Source organism: Artibeus jamaicensis, unplaced genomic scaffold (genome assembly GCF_021234435.1).
Source record: "Artibeus jamaicensis isolate MK-2021 breed Jamaican fruit bat unplaced genomic scaffold, CSHL_Jam_final scaffold_916, whole genome shotgun sequence".
Classification (NCBI taxonomy): domain Eukaryota; kingdom Metazoa; phylum Chordata; class Mammalia; order Chiroptera; family Phyllostomidae; genus Artibeus; species Artibeus jamaicensis.
In genome coordinates, this window is record NW_026522059.1 from 18,788,578 (window position 1) to 18,808,843 (window position 20,266).

General features: G+C 35.4%; 1 protein-coding gene across 3 annotated transcripts in view; it reads left to right on the top strand.

Moving 5' to 3' along the window:
• The window catches only part of CSMD3 (CUB and Sushi multiple domains 3), a 921,636-nt gene that overhangs the window by 795,790 nt on the left and 105,580 nt on the right, over positions 1–20,266 (top strand). For all 3 annotated transcript variants that reach the window (XM_053661036.1, XM_053661038.1, XM_053661039.1), the window contains 4 exons: positions 5,320–5,438; positions 6,700–6,769; positions 14,968–15,084; positions 18,017–18,226. In XM_053661036.1, the coding sequence (XP_053517011.1) occupies positions 5,320–5,438; positions 6,700–6,769; positions 14,968–15,084; positions 18,017–18,226 (516 nt within the window). The remainder of the gene's footprint in view (positions 1–5,319; positions 5,439–6,699; positions 6,770–14,967; positions 15,085–18,016; positions 18,227–20,266) is intronic.

Sequence of the window (20,266 nt, forward strand, 5' to 3'; positions counted from 1 at the left end):
GCATTTGCCGGTGGCAGCAAAGCCCAATCAAATCCAAACAGGAGTTTGCTGGCAAGAAAGTAAACATTTATTTTGGAGGAAGTGGTACCATGGCCAGAGTCACAGGCAAGTTTGTGCTCAAAGACCTGGCTCCCCAGGCTTCCTGGGGATGAGCTGGGTTGTGGGCTCTCCTGATTGGCTAGGGCCTGGATCCTTGTGTCAGGTGCTGATGTCTGCTTCGCCATTGTTCTGTTCTGTCTGGTTTCATGAGGGTGTGGTTCCTAGGGTCATTCAGCTTTCTTCCACCTGGGGTTGAAAGGCAACTGAAATCACAATGTTATCTTTAGATAGACGGATACTCTTTTTCTGTGATCAATAGACCTGAGGCTTTGATCCTAAAACAGTTTGATGTTGAGCAGAACCTCATGTCCTGAGGGCTTATTAGTTAAGGAAGGGAGTGGAATGAATGGGCAGAAAGGAGAAAGAGCCATGTTAAAGAAAAGTGTTTCTGTGTAGGTACAGTTCCATAATGAAGGCATTGCTAATTTGGCTGTAAATCCCAAATTTTTCCTCCATTACCTTCAGAAGGAAAATGCAACTCCCTATATTGGCTACGATTAAAAGACTGTTTACAATCTATACCCTGCCTTCCTTTTCAGCTTCATTTCTTGCCGCCTTTCCCCAAATTCTACATTATGTTTTTGGGAAAAACACTTCTCTTTTCCATAAAGAAAGGAAAAATCACTCGGAATTCCATGCCATTTTGTTTAAAAGTATATCATACCCACCTTCTCCCTTATTGTCATAAATCAGTAAAACATACAAGTTTTTAGTGCTCTCTTAAATTATTCCCCATTAAATAATTAGTAAAACAAAGAACAACCTTCATTTAGAGTGATTATTCTACTACACTGGAATCATCTTTTAAACTAACCTCTCTCCTGGTCTGAAACAGGTTCCTTTAGAGCAGAACATGGTTATGTTGCTAATCGATCTTAGCATATCCAGCATCTAACGTGATATAGAATATACAATAGGTACTCAGTAATTGCTTATATAATTGCTTGTTTACCAGAATGAATGGTACCTGCATGTCAGATTCCATTAAAAATTTTTTCATTTAATTTAGCATTGTTCTGTAGGCTCAAATTTCTTAAGTGGTATCTATTATTGAATAGCCAATTAGTTATCCACAGTAGTGCTAAATTAAATGTGAACTAAGGTAAACAGAAATAAGGTAAGAAAATGTTAAGTATCAAGATAAATATGAATGAAGCCTGCAGTACATGTTTCTAAATCCCTGGTGCCCACAGGAGATTAATAAATGTCAGAACTGTTCCTTCTAAAAAGACTTATCTACAAACAGCCAAGTTACATATTACAAAATAGGTATTTATTTAGTTGATTAATTAATTCCAAGGTGTATTTTACCAGAAAAAAAGTCTGCCTGCTTACTATTGTAGTTTTCTTCATTTTCACACTAGACCAGGGGTGTCAAACTTATTTTCATGAGGGGCCACATCAGCTTTGCGGCTGCCTTCAAAGGGTCGAATGTAATTTCAACTCCTTAACAGTTAAAGAGTAGTTACATTTATACAGTCCTAAAATTATTTCAGCCCTTGGAAGGCAACCACAAGACTGATGTGGCCCCTGGTGAAAATGAGTTTCAAACCCCTGCACTAGACCAATTCATACTGAATTCATACTTTGATTACCACCAACTTCTATGTGATTCTCAACCTGTTACCTTAAAATGCTAAGTGTGGAATAACAAATGATAATTCTAGTACATTAAAATACCTTCAAAGGTACCATAAACATAGAAATAATAGTTCTCTCTTTTGTACCCATTGTTTAGAGAGAAATTTTAAACCAAAGACATGCAATATATTTAAAATAACAAGATTTTTACTCTCAGTGAATACAACCTCTTGCGCAAAGACATGATTCAATTTCTGTTTCTTTCTCATATGAACGCAAACCCCATGTTTTTCATCCTCATCTTCAATAAGTTTATACATTGGTTGTCATGTAAAATTTATGAAGGCATTTTTCCTTTTACAGAACAATGGTACTGAGAGTCTTAGCAGTAACAAGCTTTCTTCTTCCTATCTCCCTCTTCCAATGCATTAAAGCCTCCTTAAAATCATTATTAAATACCAGGAAGTAATATAGATGTAATTATATAATAAGAATTATCTGATATAAGTCATACAATTAACATTTTCTACTCCAGATTGATTTCCTTCTAAACAGAATTGGAGAGAAATATATGCAGTTATCAATAAGTGTTGGAATGATGAACTTAGGTTTTGATGTTTTGGTCAGCGTCATTGCCTACAGTAATTTGACACCAGACTTAACTCTGCAGCTCCTGATGGGGATTTGTCCCTGGATTTGTTTTTGTTTGTTTATAGCTACAACATCAGATTAATTGATCCAATTCCCATTAAAGAAAAACTCAAAGAGCATCTTTGATTGCAAAGGGCCTAATTTTATAAAATTTACACTTATGAAGCTGAAAATGACAATATTTTGATCGTCACGGTTAAGCATGAACAAATCCTTTGCAACATTTTTACAAAACTTCTTTTTCTTTGTTCATTTCTATCAAAAATAACTTACTGGTTTTGTTCACTTCAAAAGAAATGAAAAATAATTCTTAAACAAAACATTGTAAAATTATTTTTAATACTCAGAGGTTTATTTGTGTAAGTAAAGCATGTCTATAAAATATGAACTGCACTATTTTCAAGTATTTCTCTTTTATTTCCTCTAGTACACATAAAAAAAGATGCAAAAAAATTAGAGGTCTGTATATCTTGCATATCTGATCAAATCTTCATCTTAATTTCTTCCCTGACACAATCTTATTCAACAGGTTAGCTGGTCCAATATTTTTAGAAACATAAAAGGGAGTATGTTCTTATCCCCCCTAATTCTTTGCTAGTATTAATTATCCACTAGACGAGGGATTTTATTACTTACAAAAATAATTTATGTTCATTTTAGAAATTTGAGAAATGCAGAAAAATACAAGGGAGGACACACAAGTCATGAAAATGTCACAATAATAATCACTGCTACCACTTGCCATATATCTTTTTGGTCATTTTTCTCAAATTATATAAAAGAATTTTTAAGCTACAACATTGCTGCCACATCGTTTGTAAGAGTTCATATTACTTTTTAAAGTTAAAACTCTCCTATACCTATTTTATTATGTATTAATCAGCAACCTTGCGTAAAAGTGAGGCTCTCAATATCAATGGCATCACTGGCTTGGTTTTATTTATTCTCCTCCCTGGGGAGAAAACCCACACATCTGGTTATCAGTAGTTTTCGGTGTGTATGATGATGAATGGAGAACTTGATAGAAAGGAAAAGGAACACACATGTACAAAATTTGGCCTTCTCTTCTCAGGCCAAATTTTTCTTTAAAAAACATGTAAGTCTCCCTTTTCATAAGAATGACTGTGAAAATGACCTTAATGGGGAAGAGTAATGAATACCCTGTTCAGGAGCCCCAAGAAACCAAAAGAAGGTAAAAATCATATTGATAAAAAACATGTCTGTATCAAAACTTACTTTTTTCTTGTATTCAGAAATTTCTGAAAGGGGCTCTATGAAATCAGATGCATGCAATGTGTAAGGCCCAATAATATGTATTAAATGAGAGTAAAATAATTCTAAATTTTTGTGTCTTCTTGGATCTCACAATATAGTTGGGGAAGTGAGACTTTATCCCCTAAAAATGTAAAAGTAGGTCACAATTTAATGGTAACATCTTTTCTAGGTCCATAGATTCAAGATTACAAACAAACAAACAAAATAACAAAAAACCCCACAAGAAAAATAGAACATTATGTATGTTTACAGACCTAGCTAATTGAGGCACTGAGCACTGGGATTCCCTTCAAGAGACTCAGAACGGCCTCAGATGGATTTCCAAATGAACAATTAGCTTCTCCTCTTTCTGCCTTACTTCCTGACCAAATCATAACTCTATCAAGTTACTGCCATTATGCTATTTCCTACCCTTAAATGCCACCTAATTAGGCATGACTTACAGCTACTCTGACCATTCATTGTATTATTAGGCAGAGAAAGTATCTTCTCTTTGCAGAGATAGAAATTTGTGTTTATTAAGAAATAGTTACAGTAAGAATTACTTTCTTTTATATAGTATTTATTCATCCATACACCCAATGTTTATTGAATGGTTCCTTAAGGTGCTGTGCTTTGAGCTGCCCTCATGAAGCTTCTGTTCTGATAGAGATCAACCTTGAAAATGAATCACATAATTATCTACTCATTATTATTTTATGTTCAGTGCCACAGGGGAAATATAGAAGTTGGTGCTATGAGAGGTTCTATCAGTGGGAAATCATATGGTCAAGAGTGAACTAATATATGAAATATTGTCGTACTTTAGGATTTTCTTTAAATGCATTTTTATGAAATGAATACATATATAATTTTGAAGTGATGATTGCTTAAAATGTGAATTAAAATAATATAATAAAGATTGGTTTTATTGAAGATAAAAAATTTTAATGATATATAATATATTGTTTAAAAAATGTTTTGGCTGAAAAAAATTAAACAAATTTTTAAGTCTTAAATGAATTATTTAAGAAAATCTTGTACATGCTATATGCTTTTATTCTTTTATGTAAAAATAAATTTTTACTATAAAAATAATGAAAATGTTTTTGAACTATACCATTATCTTCTCAGAAATAACTTATCTCATATATTACACAGCACTTTTAGGTCTCAGTGAGATACTTGTTTCTCTCCTTTCTGATTATAATATGTTGGGAAAATGAATCTTATTTATAATTATATTTTTAAATTTTACATATAATAAATATATTAAACTACATCTCATTACAACCCCATTCTTTATGAAGGAAGGAGTCAGGTGATATGGATAAAGTAGCAAATAATTTTTAGTCATTTTAATAAGAAAATTTTATGAATACTTTATTTTATTCTCACAATACATTTTTTACTTTTTATTTATGGATTTTATTTTCTGAAATGTTTGTTTTTGTCTTACAGTAAAAGACACTTAGGCTGGGAATTAAAGGAGAATTTAATTATAATCACAGAGCTATTTAATAGTTAATACCATGAAAATTCAAAAATTATGTGGGAGTTCCAAAGCACATTGCTCTGAACATCTACAGTTAAATCTTATTCACAGAATATTCTTAATGTCTCAATGTAACATTTGGTTTTAATAACCCAGATATTCAGTTTTGCTAATTTAATAGGCATGATTTAAGCATTCATTATTTGAAGGTTACTTATATTTTCATTACATATTCCTAGCAATCGGTTTAGACTCCTGTCCTGAACCACAAACTCCCAGCAGTGGAATTAAAATTGGAGACAGATACATGGTTGGTGATGTAGTGTCCTTTCAGTGTGATCAAGGCTATTCTCTTCAGGTAAGTTTATTTTTAAATCATAGTTTTGATTTTCATTGCCCTTTCAGAATAGTTGAATAAACCAATGACAGTAATCCTCAAGTTTTAAAACAATGTTGATATTGGTCCTCATAATTTAGCCTGAAGTCAAATGGTATTTTAATTTTTCACTAAAATATGTATATGAAAGAAATTGCTGGAATGAACTAAATTTGTGTCAATTACAAGTAATTTAAAATTATTTTTGAAGCAAAATTAATTCTTCACTTTTCTCTGTTCACACAGGATGTGACAATGGAACTCCTGGTTCTTTAGAATTTGAAAATAAAAATGAAGCATTACTTAAAGCATTAAATTAAATTTCCATGATAATAAGTTCCCCAAATTAGTGAAAATTAACCATAAATATACTTTGCTAATAAAGTGAATTTGCAGTGTGTATTTGTATTTTTTATATTTATATTGATCATCTACTGTAGGTTTTTTAAGGGTCTCAAAATTATGGTCTTGTAAAAAATCTCTCAAGTTCAGACATATTACAGAATTAAGAAAAAAATGATGCACAAACTATTTTGTTAAGTAAATTCCTTAGAGGAAGCTAAATTAAAGATTAATAATTTATAGTCTTTATAGTTGTATTTCAAATAATTACTCCCAGAAGGGCAATCAGATATTTCTGCACTTTATATATCAATTTAAATTTTAATATACCTTAACTGACTTGTTTTAATATTTTATGAAAGGATTTTATAATTATTTAACCTATCTCACCTTGAATATCATAGCAATTTATTATAAACCACCACATATGGCCCTTTCACTTCTATATTCATTGCAATATCTTGCTAGAATGTTTTGATTAAAAATGTTAAAATGTAGAGACAAGAGGCGGGGTGGGGAGATTGAAACATTGATTTGTTGTTCCGCTTATTTAGGAATTTATTGGCTGCTTTTTATATATGTCCTGACTGGGGATCAGACCTGAAACCTTAGCATATAGGAAAGATACTCTAACCAACTGAGCTACCTGGCCAGGACTTAAAAGACAATTCTAATGTGATACGGAGTCTTCATTTTTCTACCTGAACTTTATTTGTTTTACATTTTGTCACAAGTGTATATAATTATGTTACTTATTCTAACTAATACTAAGATTTATAGTAACAGTTAAAATATGAAGATGACAGTATATATTTAAGCTTGTTTTCACAATAATCATTCACTATGCTTTGTTTAGCTTTTGAAAAGTATACTAAAGGTATGCATTGTCTTGTCTATGCAGGGCCATTCTCATATAACATGTATGCCTGGACCTGTAAGAAGGTGGAATTACCCCATCCCAATTTGTCTGGGTAAGTTAAAGGACTATAAATAATTTAGAAGCTTTATCAAATTTTAACATTACACTCTGTATATGGCATTGTTTAAATATATAGTTTACCTTCTGTTAGGTTTCATGGAAGTGATCCTTTGAGATCAATGTTTTATACCTTTCTTTTTATTTTAAAGTTTTACATTCTTTTAACCTCAATTTGATATCAGTGGATGACTTAAAACTGTAGAAAATTGAGAAAAAGTATTGGGTTTTTTGATTTCTCAGAGAGTTTTTATTTATTTATTTATTTATTGTTAGAGAAAGGGAGGAGAAAAGAGACGGAAAGAAACATCAATGTGTGGGTGCTTTTCATGTGCCCCCAACTGGAAACCTTGCCCACAACCCAAGGATGTGCCCTGACTGGGAATCAAACCAGTGACCCTTTAGTTCACTGGCCAGTGCTCAATCCACTAGGCCACACCAGCACAAGCATCCCCAGAGAATTTTTTATAGTATGATATGATAGAAGTACCCAGGGATCAGGAAAATGGTAAATAACCTTTTGCTTACTACAGAGCAGAATAGACAAGGAATCTGGAGTCTACCATAGGCAACATGACACTCCATAGAATATCTTCAGTGGTGACAGGCAATTGAGAAAGTACCCAGCCATGTAATATGAAATATAGAGAAACATTTATTGAAGAAGATATGAGATGACAAGAAGCATTGTGCATAGGACAATGATGCCTCAGTCCCCTTCAAAGAAGGCACCTTGGGACCTCACACAGCTCTCCCAGCATCTCTTCCACTGTTCAAAACACTGGAATGTGTTTTCCTTTGTTGGAATGGCCATCAGCTGCTCTTTGGTTGTATTTTCCTCATTCTCGATGATCTGAAATCTCTCCCCTTTCAAAGGTGATTTTAGTTTGGGGAAAAGGCAGAAGTTTCAGGGTGCCAAATCTGGGCTGTAGTGGGGCTGAGTCCCTTGGGTGATTTGATGTTTTGCCAAAAATCTCTGCACCTAGATATGATGATGCATGAGTGGGCAAGTTGGCATAACAAAGCTGTCAATCACGGTTGCCCAAAGTTGCAGCAATTTTTACCTTATTTCATCTCTCAGCTGATGAAAACCATTGAGGTAATACTCCTTATTAATTATTTGGTCTGAGGGGACATATTTGTGATGGACAACACCTTCTCAATCAAAAAACACAGTTAGTATAGTCTTGATCTTGCTGTGACTTTGTCACACATTTTTCTGGTGTGGAGAACCAGGAAACTTCCATTCTATCATTCCCCAAAAACATTCTGAATTATCTGAAAAATATCTGCAGGGGAATGTTCAAGTTTAACCCCAAATTTGATGTATATTTGTTGCTCTACTGACTGTCATTCTGAATGCACCACACGGTACATATGCTCACTCAGTGGCGTCTACTGCCCCCATTGACTAATACAGTGAGGTCATCATTGTTCATTCATGTATATTCCTGTCTATTCTCTTTGTCGGCCAGGTTACATGAAATTGCACACACACCATGACAATGGTTGGTCTTTTTCTGGACAGACCTCATATACCAAAAGGGCACTTGGGACTTTGAAGGTCAGAGCCCAGACTTTTGCCCTAACTTAATGCTGCTTCCAATGATTTCTTTTCACCATTTAATTTTCTTCCCTCTTCCTCCATTCTGCTATCTGTATGCAACCATTACTATACTGGGCTCTACAGAGAATGAAAAGATATGTCAGAGAGGATCCCTGTCATTAAAATATCCATTTACCATTTAGAGTGGAAGAAATAAGATAAATGAAATAAGAGTAATTTAGTGTTAAATTAACCACTGATTACATGATGGAATTTGAGAAATATGAGCTGTTGTTGACTGAAGTCATTAGGAAATGTAGTCAGCTCATATAATTCACACAAATTTTTGGATGGTATATGTAATTAGGATAAATGGATGAAGAAGAAAGCCTTTTCTGAGGAGGAAGAAGGGTAAAGGCAGAAGAATTGGTGTGACTTGTATGACCTACCTCTATACAATGACAAACCTGTATTATATTAGTTTGCTTGGGCTGCTATAACAGAATACCACCGACTAGATAGCTAAACAACAGAGATTAATTTTCTCATTCTTCTAGAAGGTAGATCAAGGCCAAAGTGATGGCAGGATTGTTTATTTCTGAGGGCCTCTTCCCTGGGCTTGTAGATTGCCGTCTTCTCCCTACATTTCCTCATGGTCTTTTATCCATGAGCAAGTGCCCCTACTGTCTCTACCTCTTCCTGTGAGGACACAGTACTGTTGGATTAGGGCTTCAATTAACAGTAATTACCTCCTAAAAGGCCCCGTCTCCAAATAGAGTCACATGGGGAGTTGAGGCTTTAACATAGGAATATTGGGTGGCCACAATTCACTGTGTAACACTTATGTACCATGTACACAATTCTTGTTGGAGAATACTGGAGAATAACATTGAAGAGGAAGGCTGCGTTTAACTGGCAAAAGATGTTAACAACATTCAAACTTTAGACTGGATGATAGTTTTTAAAGCATGTATTTCTTTTAATATCAAAAGCAATTTACAAATGCATATAACATTAGTTACAAAATATAAATATATTATAATGCCTATTTTCAAATGTATATATACAGACAATGCCAATTATGTGTGTGTTATGTGTGTGCAGTGTGTGTGTAAGTGTATCCAATTGTGTATAAAAATTGGGAATATAGAAGAACATACAAAACAAATAATGTGTGTATTCTGCTGATATGAGAACAGAGTGTAGGGTTTTGTTCATTACTCTATTTCCAATGCCTAGGAAAATTTTCATTTTAAATAAACATCTCATAAATATTATTTAATGAACAAATTAAAGTTTGGGGATTCTACAGTGTGTATATTTTGTACAAGATCTTCCTTCCTGATATTAATTTAGAGGAATTACCCATATTGTAAAGTTTTTGTTTATTTTTTAAAATATGTTTATTTAATTATTTTTAGACAGAGGGAAATGGAGGGAAAAAGACAAGGAGAGAAAGAGAAATGTGTGATGCCTCTCATGTGCCCTGTACTGGGGACCTGGCCCGCAACCCAGGCACGTACCCGGACTAGGAATCAAACCTGTGACCCCTTTGTTCATAGGCCAGCACTCAATCCACTGAGCCACACCAGCCAGGGCCATAACATGTTTTTAAAAGCCTGACTTTTAAAATGGTTCCATGGCTTATAGCATAAGTCCAATTTGTGTAGTTATTCTCTTTTTGTTAGAGTTGTGTTTTGTCTTTGAAATATACATTTAAAAGGCCTTGTCACATGCCTTCATGCATACCTCTAGTTGTTTACTTAGGATTTTACCAAAGTTGATTAATTATGCTATTACATAAAATTGTTTAAAGGCTTTCATAAACATTGCTAAACTGCTTTCATAAAATTATTGAGTTAAATACCACACAGTATTGTATGATGATTTCCATCTTTCTATATCAGCAGCACCAATTATTACTCTTAAACTGCTAGTTTTTTAGGTAAAGTATTGCGTTTTGATTAACTATGCATTCATTCCCCATTGTACCTTATTCACAAGGGAAGTGTTAGAAGAAAAAGATATATTAATATAATTTAGCTACAAGTTTGAGTTTTATTAAATAGGATATATTGATATGAAACTGTATGGGTACCTAACAGATTTGAATGTCGAATAGGTCTCTATGCAGATTTCAGCTAGGGTACCACAGGTATGTCTGGTAGTGTATTACCCTTTGCAGTGCTGTTTGCTCACCTGTTAAATGGGATGATAAGATCTTCCTCACAGGCCTTCTGTAAACATTAAAGGGGAGAATGCATTCAAAGTGTTTATTACTGAACCTGGAACACACAGAGTAGTAGTTATTATAGTGAAAAATAGGCAATAACATTATATTTTATTCTCATTATGTCCATATGCATATAAACACATATGCGTGCACATATTTTTCAGAAGAGAAAAAGAGAATATGGACAGGCTATCTGTGAGAAGTGGACTTATAGGGCATTTTTATTTCTTTTTTACCCATCTTATTTTGTTTTTCATGGTTTGGGGACCCCAAGTTTGTGCTCTATCCATGACAGTGTTTGCATCGGCATCGTGGCTGTATTGTCAGGAGACACCAATAGCATGAGGCTGAGTCAGAGAACGTTACAAGTCTTGTCATCAAGTTACAAGGTTACAGCCTAGTGAGCTGGAAAATAAATAATCTGCCAGACACTTTGGTGGAAGAAAGGAAAAGTCACTTGAGATTTTTAGGTAATGCAGACAAGTTAGAAGGAAGAGTCAAAGAGTAGTTTACCTTGGAGGGCTATGTTGTGGTTGTGTCCCGGACAAAAAGCATAATGGGGCACAAAATCTACGCTGGAGCCACGAAGGATGGAAAAGTATACAGGTGTATCTTTAGATTTCAGTGGTAATCACATTTGGAAAAAAAGCTTTATATGCAGACGGACTGCAAGATTATATATATCCCCCTGATAGAACCTGCTTGATACATAATTTATTCAGTTCACATAAAGATAGCAGTCCAATTTGTTATTCCTGTTGTCACAGAACACAGGCTGGCAGGGAACAATTATTGGCCCATCCAGGGATGCCAAAAACTGTCACAGAACTGACACCCCCACACGCACAGGGCCACGAGGTCCGATATACTATTATTTAAAGTACACCCCCAGTTTCATTATGTCCGCTGCCTTAGGAAAGACATCTCTCAATGCCAGAGATTTGTGAAAAAGAAAGGAAATGTTTATTTAATGCTATACAGGCTTAAAGTAGTGACATAATGTCTTCATTAAAAATATCAAAGTCCTTTTTGGGTACTCACAGATGCCCACAGTGCTTCCTTCTCCCCCTGCCCTCATTCAGGGTACCATAACTCCAGAAAAGCAGCAAACATCTGTGTTTCGGCCTCTGGCACAGTCAGCTGTGTTGCCATCCAGGCAGGATCTCTAATTAATCCAAAGCCATGTGGCACCTTCTCATGGCCTACTGGCAAATGTTCTTTCACCTGTCTTTCAGGCAAAGTCTCTTCTGCTTCCCAGGCCATGTGGCTAAAGGGAGCACCCCAAAGCTGTGTGGTCCTCTTCTACCAAACCTACGGGGGTCCCCACTCTGGCAAAACCAGGTGGATCTCCTAGGCAAAGCTGCAGGGAGGGGAGGGTTGCCACTCTGGCAAAGCTGCCTGGCGATTCTCTACTAAAGACACATGGTGATTCCCTTTTCACCTAAGCTGTGGGGGTGTCCCCAGCCAAGCTGCAGGAGGCTCTTCTTCAATGGCTGCCAGGTCTCTGTTTAAATCCTTGCGCCAGTCCTCCTCTGCAGCCCCATTTCTGACTCCTCCCACAGTCGGCTGCACTGGACAGCACTCCCGTATCCCTCCAGCTTTACTGGGCTGCCAACGTGGGTCTGGGCAGGGTGGCCCCATGGTGTGGAGCCAATCATCTCCAAGCTTTCACGTAGGTGCTGTAACCTGCAGGACTTGCCCCTAGTTACATCTTGGGTAGAAGTCACTTTCCATCCCCCTGGTTCAGAGGGTGGCCACAGCTATTTAACATATCTATGCAACCAGTTAAAGGTTATAGATGTGTTAAATGACCATGCCAGAGGTTAGCTGCAAAGCTGTTACTGTGCAAAACAGATCTCAATGGCCTTGCTCCATTTGTCCCTTCCCCCAACTCACACCTATTGGGGGGAGGGGAGGGATGAGGACATCTTATGTGTCTTTCTAATGTTTCCTAGACACCTGGAGTTCTGGACTCCATTCCAAATCCCTTTTTGGGGGCCCCCTCTTGGCACCATCCCACTGTTCACCATCCTGTAGAACATTGATAGAATTTCTACTGAATTCTTCTTTCTGATATTGAACCTGAAGTTTGAGCATCTGTCTGTTACTATTCTTAACAAGAAATAAACAAGTAAAATTATAAATTAGTGTTCAATAGAGGTAACTTTCAAACTTGATGTGCAGTCATGAAAGGTAATTTTTCAACCCACAATTAACAGGTGTGTTTTTTTTAGTCCTGTTATGATGAAATAATAAAAATGTTCATTTAGAAGAATTAGTGTTACCGAACAAGAGGTCCAAGGCGGGGGGGCAATATTTGGCCCACCTAGGGATGCCAAAAACTGCCAGAGAACAGGGGCCCCTCCCAAGGACATAGTACTAAAATCTACTGGGCTCTTCTGTCCGCTGCCAATTGGAAAGACATCTCTCAATGCCAGAGATTTGTGAAAAGGAAACAAAATGTTTATTTAATGCTATTCAGGCCTAATGCCACCACTAAAATATCAAAGTCCTTTAGGGTATACACCTACACCCACACAGCGCTCCCTTCTCCCACTGTCCCAACTCCAGGTACCATAAATCAGGAAAAGAGCACACGTCCCTTTTTGAGGCCACTGGCACCATCAGCTGTGTCTCATGCATGCAGGATCTCTCTCTAGTTAATCCAAAGTACTGTGGTACCCTCTCACAGTCCACTGGCAGCAGGATCTCTCTCTAGTTAATCCAAAGTACTGTGGTACCCTCTCACAGTCCACTGGCAGCAGGATCTCTCTCTAGTTAATCCAAAGTACTGTGGTACCCTCTCATGGTCCACTGGCAAGAGTTCTTTGTACCCAGTTCCAGTCAAAGTCTCTCCTGCTTTCCAGGCCGCGCAGCCAAAGGGGGCACCCCAAAGCTGCATGGGCCTCTTCTACCAAAGCTGCAGGAGTCCGCACTCCACCAAAAGCATGTGGCTTTCTTCTTCACCTGGCTGCAGGGATCTCCATTCTGGCAAAGCTGCCTGGTTTTCCCTTTCACCTGGGCAGTTATCCCCTCATGTCCTGGAGTCCATCTTTTCCAAGCTCTCACACAAGTGCTCCCAATCAGCCCCTAGTTACATCCTGAGTAGCAGCCACTCCCTTCTCCCTGGCTCAAAATTTGGCCACAGCTATTTAACATAGCTATGAAACCAGTTAAAGGTTATAGATATGTTAAATAATCGTTCCAAAGGTTAATTGCAGAACTGTTGCTATGCAAAACAGCTCTCAATGGCCCTGCTCCATTTGTCCCTTCTCCCTGGGGGGGTGGGGTGAGGACATCTTACATGTCTCTCCAATATTCCTATACACTTTGAATTCTGGACACAATTCCAAATCTTTTTTGCCCCCCCCCCCCCTTGGCTTCACCCTGTATCATTAGCTTCCAAAATGCTATTACTCTTTTATATTAAGAAGTTCTATTTAATCATCTAAAAATTAAAACTTGGGGTAATCATCTGTTCTTATAAATTTTACTTAGCTTATCAGTAGTAAATCAGTGTTACTGGAATTCTAAAGCAAGCACATTGATAAATTATACCTAAATTCTCCAACTTGGATGTATCTTTTTACATATTTTGTACTTCCCTATTCTTTAATCAGATTCTTTTTAAAAATATTTTATTTATTTATTTTTAGAGAGAGGGGAAGGGAAGGAGAAAGAGTGGGAGAGAAACATCAATGTGTGGTTGACTCTCATATGTTCCCTACTGGGAACCTGGCCTACAACTCAGGCATGTGCCCTGACTGGGAATCGAACCAGTGACCTTTTGCTTCACAGGTCCATGCTCAATCTACTGAGCTACACCAGCCAGGGTTCTTTGTTCAGATTCTTTTAGTATACAGACCAAACCCCATGTGTGATATGTGAATTCCTTGCACATTCCTGATAGCGACCAATATTTTTCTTAATTTTTTAAATTTATCCTTACAAAATGAGTAAGTGGGGGAAGTTTGTAAAAATAGCTCCCTCTTGAACATGGTACTTAATTGCAGGGTTGATTTTGTTCTGAATTATATTATTGTTAGAATGAAACAAAACATTCTAGAAATACCTAAGGATGAGGAATAAGCTGTTCACTGTGGGAAAGGACAAGTGCTTGTTGTTCAGTTGTGTTCACGGCACACAAGCTTCTCTTGACTGTGCTGTAAGCAGGTTCTCCTTGTACACATTGCTGAGAAAGGAAACATGTTGTCTTCTGTGCTATTGTGGAAAATCCATTGTCAGTCGACTATATTTGATTTCTAATGTGCAGTGAATGAGAGCTGACAATATTTAAATTTGCAAGGGTTTTAATTCAGAAGCTTGACTAAGACTTGACGTGATGTTGATTTGTTCCTGCTGCAGTAGGGCATCCCAGCACCCGGGCTGACGTGGGCCCTCTGTTGTCTTGCAGCTCAGTGTGGCGGCTCCATGTCAGACTTCAGTGGTGTGATTCTCAGCCCTGGGTACCCTGGAAACTACCCCAGCAGTTTAGATTGCACTTGGACGATAAAGCTGCCCGTAGGTTTTGGTATGTATATTTAAAATATGTGAAAAAGTTTTCAATATCATTAAATGTATCCTTAAAAATAAACATCAATGTCTAATATAAAATATTCACAAAACTATAGTTTAATTTGGACTATGTACATTTATGTAAATTTTGGAATGAAATTTGGATAACTGTTGCTTAAGCCAAATAATTTTTACAGGAATATTTGAATAATTTTAAAAAACGGGAATTTTTTAATTTATAGGTATGTAGGTAGGTAGATAAATAGATAGATAGATCATTTGGTTTTTCCAGTTGATATGTATGGATATAGCCAAAATTAGATGTGGGTGCCAATGATGAATTCAACTTAATTTTTTATGTATAGCTGGTTTTGAAACTCCTCTTTTTGTAACCAAGTAGTACATAGATAAATTATTTTCTGGTAATCTATTTAATTTATTTAATATTCATTGTAAATAAATAAAACTTTATATTTGAAAAATAGTGCACATTTTGTAATGTTAGATTTAAATACCACTTGTATATACTAATTTTTCATTCTAATATAATTTCCAGTGTTTTGGATATGTTGCACTTAATAATTTTTTCTCACTTTATATCACAAATATGTTCACTTGCAACTTCTTCATATCACCTGAATCTATAAATGCATAGCTAGAAATGCTAGATTGTTCATTAAATCACAAAAGACTTGGATAAGTAGACATTTTTTGCGGGAACCTGGTAGATTTAGTACAATTTAGAAATTTTGTACTATCTCACTTACTGAGGACTGAATTAAAGTACCTCATTACGCAAAAGTATATACAACCTCAGAATAAAAATTTGTATTTAAATGTTTTACAGAAGCTTACAGAAATCCATAGTTTTGATCATTCTTTACTGAGTACATATTATAATCCAGGTACTATGCTATATGCTGGAGATAAAATGCATAGTAAATGGACTTTGTGCCTTTCCCCAAATAAGTTACAGTCACGATGAGGACATAGATGGTCACTATGCTATTAAAGTATAATCAAGAATACAAGGCTGGACTTAGTACAACCAGCCTAGTCCAAAAAATTCAGAAAAGTCTTGCCCGAGGGGCTGATGCCTGAACTGTGCCTTTAAAGATCAGTGAGAGTCAGCCTAACATGGAGGGTCATTTTATGGGAAACATGAAATAAATTCTAGACAAGCTAAAAGAAAGTCAACAAGGCTGAATGCTGTGTTATTGGACTGAGGTGTTGAAAGAACAGGAAACCACTGGAAAAAAGACTGCTTAGGGGCTTTCTAATGAGGATTACTCTAACTACAACTTGTAAACTATTAGTTTGAAGTAGTCAAGTTCTTGTTCATTGATTGAAAAAGAATACTGACAAATATGAAGAACAGATTTGTGCCAATGTGGCTATTCTTATATCTTTTACTCACTCCATGTTGCTTATGGAGTTAAATGAATTATTTTAAAATATAATATTATACATTTCCAATAGTATCGTTATTTCAGTTTACCTGTTGCTAACACTTCCTTAATTTTAAAAACTTCTTATTAAAAAGTAGACACATCTAATTTTTATTAGACACATCTGTTTTCTCTGACTTTTGCTTAAATTAAATATTGGTTCTAGTATATTTGAATCACGTACTTTATAATTTTAACATAAAATTAAACATAGATCAATCATTGTAGAATTGTTTTCTTGTGCTCATAAAATAATTATTGACAAGATAATTTGTGGAAAGGGGACTCAGGGAAAAATTTTGGGAAAAAAATTTAGAGTGAATATGCATATCTTGGGACCTCACACAGAAAAGTATTATGTCCAAATTCTAAGAAGTTTGTCTGATTGTAGACGAATACATTAAATATTTTCAAGAATATTTTCAAAATTTCCCATCCTTATTTGTCTATCAAACTCTTTTCTATGCAACTCGCTGTTGAGTAATGAAATATAACTTGACTTGAGAACTTCATGTAGTTAGTTATTAAGAGCAGGGGCTCAAGGGCCAGTATGTCTGACTTTAATCTCAGCTTTTGCAAGTTGTTGTGCAGATCTAGCTTCTTTGCCTAGCATTTCTGGGCCTCAGCTTGTTCATCCTCAGGAGTAACTGTGAGCATTAAACAAATACTTAAAACAGTGCCTAGCCAAAAGAAAATATTCAATGTCTGATTTTATTATTAACAATTGTAGAATGGTCATTGTAGGAAAAAAACATCAAGTTGACTAAAATTGAATATAAATTGAATTAGGCAAACATGCCTTTATGAGGCTTTTATTTTACATTGTTTTGCATCCCAGAGACATTTTACTATCTCATATTTTTATTTTGTCTATAAAGAAACAGACTATTTTGCAATTTTTCGGCATATGGCATGGATCACTAGACTTGATGGAGACTATTTCATAACATTTAGCATTAGTTTCTGACAATCGAAGTACTAAAGGAGTACACCTGGTATACCTCTGAATGATATTTCAGAGAAGTTAATTTTTTCCCTCTGATGAATGACTAATTTCTAATGTAATTATGGGGTCTGATTACATTATTATATAGACACTTAGAAGTTAAATTTTGACATCCAATAGGTATTTTACAAAATACGATGTGTTGAGTTGCTTTTTACCTTGAATAGTTGGTCGATATAATGTTAAATAATATTAAATAGCAAGAAAGCCATTTTCTTGATTAGTTTTACTATGGTGGCACCATAGTAAAATGAAAGACATTTGCTCGTGTGACAACTAGTGGCTGTTTGTGAGCAGTAGCATTTCTTTGAACTATAGCAAAGTTCATTGTCCTGGGCAGACAGCGAACCCAGGGCCCAGATCCAGAGAGAATGCCTGGCCGCCTAAATATGGAAATACGTCTAAGTGCATGAATGTGGACATGTGCATTTGTTCGTGTGTGCATTTGCTTTATTAAAAAATAAAATAGTATTTTGTGTGCTTTTCTTCTTTAGGTGTACATCTCCAGTTTGTTAACTTTTCTACAGAAACTATACATGATTATTTGGAAGTAAGAAGCGGAACCTCGGAAACTAGTACTGTTATTGGCCGACTTAGCGGTCCGCAGATCCCCTCTTCCTTATTTAGCACTACTCATGAAACCAGCCTGTATTTTCACAGTGACTATTCACAAAACAAGCAAGGGTTCCACATTGTATACCAAGGTGAGATGAATAATACAGAGTGAAAGTTGATTTAGCTCCACATCAGCTACTAGCAATCTAAATAACTCTACGAATTTTCTATATTCTGTTTCAGAAAGAGAATAACCTAAACCAAGGCAAGCATCAGTTAGCAAGATTTTTGTTAATTATTCAATTTTCAGGCAACTATATAGGGGGGATGACATCATTCTGAGGTCTTAGAAAAATCATATAATGAACAAAAAGATTGAATTAATCTTAATGCACAATGAAATTAAGCCCAGAAAGGCAAGGCAGTTAAGCAAGGCAAACTGGACATCAAATATTTATCTTAGTTTTTGAGTTGAAAATATATCGAGTTGAAAATATATTTTGCAATTCTCATCTATTATATGTAAAATTGTTTATTTTTAGCTTTAATGATAGAATGATAGGATACTCCTTGATTCCATTTCATAGTCATGAGAATGAGAAATAAACACATTGACAGTCATATTCCGTTAGGCCTGGCCTGGCTCTAATATAAAAGTGCTCCATGACCCTGAGAAAGACTGTTATCCTCAGTAATAGTTTCAGCTTGGGTAGCATAGAATCAGAGGTTGATGCCCCTGTTCAACCTAAAATGGCCTAGGACTGAATTCCATGATTTTTTTTTTTTTTTTAATTTGCATGTTAGTAATAGTTGTTTTGAACTTTATATTGTAAAATGAATGTAAAATATATACCATGGTATATACCATTAGTAGGTATTTAATGCATTTTAGCTATTATTATTGTTAGTATTATATTATTTTAGATCTTTAAAGTCTAAGATCTAAAATGAAATATTTAAAGTTATGATATTTTACACAAATGATATAATTTCAATGACTTCAATGTTTAATAAAATAACTGAAAATTTGGTTATACACCTGCTGCAATTATTAAGGACCTCATGAGTATGTGACACTTTAGCATGTGATTTCCACAAAAGCACATATAACTGAAATGGCATATAAATATAGTTAAAGGAGATACTGTAACATCCAACATGGGTCCAAAATAACTAAAACTTGAATCCTATTTGCAGACATAATGTAAGAGCACTACATCACACATTGTCCTTCACATAAAATAGGAGTCATTTCTACCACCTTGCAGTACAGAATTAACTGTGCTCCCAAAGGATTTATTTATTTCAGGAACAGTTGGGCAACAACTTATTTTCTTCTTTGTTGCTAGAAGACGCAGACCCATCTTTGTTGTCCTTCTCTGGAAAGTGTGTGGGGTCTGATGCCAGCACTTTGATATTTAACACCAACCTGGCTTCAGGTTCTTTTCCCTGCCCTCACTTTTTAATCTGTCACTCAAAATAATATTCATATTTGAATGACGTAAAACTGGAATTTGGACTTTATTAACTGCATTTTAATCAATATGCCCTTGAAGAAAAGATTCATTCTTTGCATAATAAAAGCATAAAGGTAAAGAATCTGTTACTGTTACTGCTCTAATATTAATATTATTGACATGAGCCATAATGTGTTATAATCATTACTACATATTATTTGTGAGTTATATAGAAGTTTAAAACTATATCTTCTTTTACTGCATTGATATTATTGGCGTATTTGAGAAATAGGTTAATTTATGCATGGTCATAAACCAATGTCATTTGTAAATGATCTTGTGATTAGATTTTAAGAACTTCCTAAATTTTGAAAAATACATTGTATACACTATTTAAAGGCTCAAAATTTACTCAGCAGAGTGCATTGAGCACTTACTATGTGAAGAGCGATCGGCCAGGCTTAGGAAACAATGACAAACAAAACAGACAAGAGCTTCGATCTCAAGTAGAATGCAGAACGAGAAGAGCAGGAACAAGTGCACATGCGGTTATGCTGTAGTGGCTAAAATACCATGATAACTGAAGGACGAATTTACATTGGGAGGAAATTTGCTTCCTAGTACTTTATATGATTAAATAACTACTTTGAGACACTTAACAGTAGCTTGTTTCTTTTACAGAAAAAAAAACAGTAAAAATAAAATTCAAGAAAGCTTAGAATTAGGCTTACA